Source organism: Limulus polyphemus, unplaced genomic scaffold (assembly GCF_000517525.1).
Source record: "Limulus polyphemus unplaced genomic scaffold, Limulus_polyphemus-2.1.2 Scaffold453, whole genome shotgun sequence".
NCBI lineage: Eukaryota > Metazoa > Arthropoda > Merostomata > Xiphosura > Limulidae > Limulus > Limulus polyphemus.
Window position 1 is genome coordinate 249,668 of NW_013666063.1, and position 4,009 is coordinate 253,676.

Here is a 4,009-nt window from a genome sequence, read left to right on the forward strand (position 1 = left end):
AAGAATTCTAAGAAGAAAGTAAACCTACAGACATCGGTCTTGTTTAACAAAATCTGCCTGCAAGAAAATCTGTCACCAAAGTATACCAATATATATATATATATATATTCAGTGTATTGATTCAGCCCATGTTTTTAATAGAGCATTTGGATTGAGCTCTGTGTATCTTCAGGTAAAAACACAATTAGGCTAGCCAAAAATGTCTGGTTAACACATCGCTAACACTCACAGATTCAACAATAAACAAATTTCACTCTATTGCTCATTAATGTTTGGTTTAAGTATATTAATCAATAAACTTTCTTTTATTCAAGAGCTATGATTTTTGTTCTTCAGCACTACAGTTAATCTACACCAGTTTAGTACGTTTGTAATACAAAATATAAATTTGATAGTTTGTTAAAGTATTGTGTTTTAAAGACATTTTTATTTATGTATAGGTTTAATATTGTCATTTGTATTACACTGTATTATAAAACCATTTTGAAAGAAGCATAAAGAATTTTTCCTACATTTCTGTTTCTTCCTCTCTCTCTTCCTCTATATATTTACAAGGTATATATTGACAGTGGTCTGAATGTTGAAGTAACTTACAGATAAATGATACTTTGAGTAATTTCTTAACATCTTAATGTGACTATTATCCCTAATTATCATATAGATTTAACTTGTACAGATTTTTCTTAAAAATGTTTAGCACAAAATTTAGCATGAAGATAGCAGTTATGGTGTATTATTCTTGTAACTCTTCTCCAATCAGGTTCTTTCTTGTTGCGAACTTCACCTTGTTTTGTATTCAGAAAGCCAAGTAATAACTAATGAAGAATTACATAATGAACAGTAAAAACTCGTCAAATTCATATGTTTAAAATGCTCTAGAAAACATTTTACTGTTAAAGAAACTATAATAAAATTTAATCATATACTGTATAGGAAAATTTTTGTATTGCAAATTAACAAATTAAACATTAAGATATTACTGTATCCAAAGTTTTTGGGTAACTGCACTTAGATGGTTTTCCAGAAAGATCAAAAATAAATATAGCAACATTTATTACAAAAGAAATATCCCTCTAAAGTGGGTGTGTGAAGTTTAAGCCTAAGAGTAGCTTGTTTTAATGCATTTTGTGGTTAATTTGCCATTTTGTAATATTGAATTTGTCATCTGATGTTATAATTACATCATATAACCTTGGTCACAAAAGAAATTACTTCATTAGAAATAGATAACAATAAGGTTGAAAGGAAAAAAAATCATTGTAATTAAAGGAAAATAGAAGAAGAATGCACAACATTCAAATTTATATTCCTTTTGTTGTATTTTTTTTTTTTTGTGGAATATTAGTTGTAGTTAGATAAACTTTTGTTTTATCTATAAAATATCATTTTAGGATATAGAAATTCTGAGAAAGAAATTAGAAGAACAGTCTGGTAATCAGAAGGTAGAAGAGAAATTGAAGGTATGTATGCTGGGTGATAAAGTAAAAAATCCACTAGCAATATGGCTATGATTAATCCAGTTATCACTTAAAACATTTTCTCATAGTGGTAAATTTAAAACTATCTGAATTCTACATGTTTATAATGTTATTTAAGGGTATTTATTTGGTACTTAGGCTTGTGCTTATTTTCTAATTATAGCCATTGATTCCAACTGATCAACTAATTAATTTGGACTTTTTCTTTTTGTCTTGAAGAAGAGAAAAAGGATAGGAATATTTGAATGTCAAGTACTGTCATCCAATGTGATGGCTGTGAGCTATTATATGAAATGTTTAATTTAGTAAATGCTACACTGATGCTTAAATTTGTACTTTGTGGTTTAGAGCCTACTCTTGGAAAATGATAGCCTCAAAACAAGCATGAACAAACTTCAGGAACAGTTGGATACAGCTAAGATGGATAGTAAGACAAAAAAAGGAGCACTGGAACAGCTGAACCAAAGGCTTGCTCAGAAGGTTCAAGAATTCAGAGATATTCAGCAGGAACTTGCATCCATCCTTAACTCCTGATACAGCCCACCAGATCAGTCTACTATACTGGTCACAATTTCATACATGGAAGCAGCTTTGTTCGTTAGAAAAAACTTTGTTCATGGTAACCAGAGAGTAGCACCAGTCTCTGGTAGAAGTATCAAAGCTGTACACCAGTTTCAAGTCAATTTTCACTCCAGTTAAGTGTCCACTGAGATGTTACAAACACAACGATAATAAACACTGTTAGAATTTATTTCTTCATTGGTTAATTATTTAAAGTGATAGTAAGTGCAATCTGGAGTGCATAATTTTGAAAGATACAAGGTATAATTAATTCTTTAATTAAAGTTATAGTCAAGAAAATATTTATTGCTGTATTGATAGGAAGTCTCAATCATGAGTTACTATCTTCCTTTGAGAAGGAGTTTATATTCCTCAATAGTGATTATAAATAATTTAAAGAAATTGTACACAGTTTTACCCACCTGTTACAAGAGTGCTCAAATATTAGATTAATTTATCATTAACAGGAACTAGAATATACTTTTCTTTTCTTGATAAGGAGAGTATGTTGTAATAGAGTTTCAAGAAAATAACGTAATGACTGAGATTGCCATTTGTCAGTACCCAGTATGCTGATGATAATTTTGTGTTGTTGCCCTATAAGAAATATACTACCAATTATTTGGTTCTTAGTGTTGTTTTTGCCTTTCTGTCCATGTTGCATATATAAACAGTGATATATAATGCTTCTTATATGTGTATATCTATATATATATACATACATACATACATACATACATAACTAAATTGTCTTTAATTTAAAATAGTATTTTCTATTATTTTGTGTTCTTAAAATTAGTGGTAATTTTTGAATTTTAAGTGAATCATCAGACTGCACTGTAATATGGTCATACATACATACATACATGTAGTATTAGCAGTAAAAAAATTCTCAAAAATTTCATGTGCTCAGTTGGTCATGTAGCCCAATTTTTTGTATGCTGACTGAAAAATTTTAAAAGTTACATGCCCAAACTTTAAAATAAACATGATTTATTATTACCTTAAAATATCCTAGGTTTTAACCTCTTATAATTTAGTATTGGTAGTTGACTTTTGGACTACTTACCTTGCTATATGTTTTTGCCATGAGTCTCAAATATTCAATGTTCCACTGTTCTGTTTGGCTGGAATTTGGCAGGATGGGGTCCATTTGGTTCTCATGAGGTCATTCATTGTGTCTATTGATAGATGTACAAAGTGAAGTTTTTAATCTATTTATTGAACTGATTCTCCTTTCATGTATAGGAGTGGAGACAGGACCAGCATAATTTAATTTTAACAGTAGAACATTTTGAGCACTATGTGATATAGTTCTGAACAGGTAACTGTATATACTGCAAACATATTACAAGTATTAATCTTATTTACCATTAATTTTAAAGTGATCCATTCATTCTATGGAGAGTTTTTCCTCTTTTCTTAAAACTGAATTGTAAGTCTTCATTTCTTAAAATTTTGTATAAGCTTCTTTAGTCATAAAATACCACAGAATAAAGTGAAAGTTTAATACTGGATTTTTCTGCAAAACCTGAAAATGTTACAATGCATCTAATCATATCAGCAACATAGATGGCTTTTTTTTCCACTGTAGGTGTTAGAAAATTCCGATAAATGAAATCCAGTGAAGTTCCAAAAAAGCCTTTTAGATGTATATGCAGTAATGTTGAATTTGAAACTTGACACCATTGTCATTATGCCTATTTAATAATGAAAGTCTTCCGGATATATCCAGAAATCCGGATATTTCTAAAAAATCCTGAAACCTCCGGTTTTCTTCCGGAGAAACACATTTTTTAAAATTATTTATTGGATTTTGGTGTTCCATGCCATAGATAAGCGTTTATGCAATCGCGCGGTTTGTTTACATTCGGTGAATGAGTTTGATTTTACAATAAATATATGTCTGATTTATTTTGAGCGATGTTTTAATAATGAATCTATTCAATTTCATAATAGTGTGAACTGTT

General features: G+C 29.5%; 1 protein-coding gene across 3 annotated transcripts in view; it reads left to right on the top strand.

Moving 5' to 3' along the window:
• The window catches only part of LOC106458378 (homer protein homolog 1-like), a 43,943-nt gene extending 41,238 nt beyond the window's left edge, over positions 1–2,705 (top strand). For all 3 annotated transcript variants that reach the window (XM_022384562.1, XM_013917886.2, XM_022384563.1), the window contains 2 exons: positions 1,392–1,460; positions 1,827–2,705. In XM_022384562.1, the coding sequence (XP_022240270.1) occupies positions 1,392–1,460; positions 1,827–2,012 (255 nt within the window). In that variant the 3' untranslated portion in view covers positions 2,013–2,705. The remainder of the gene's footprint in view (positions 1–1,391; positions 1,461–1,826) is intronic.
• The last annotated feature ends 1,304 nt before the right edge of the window (positions 2,706–4,009 follow it).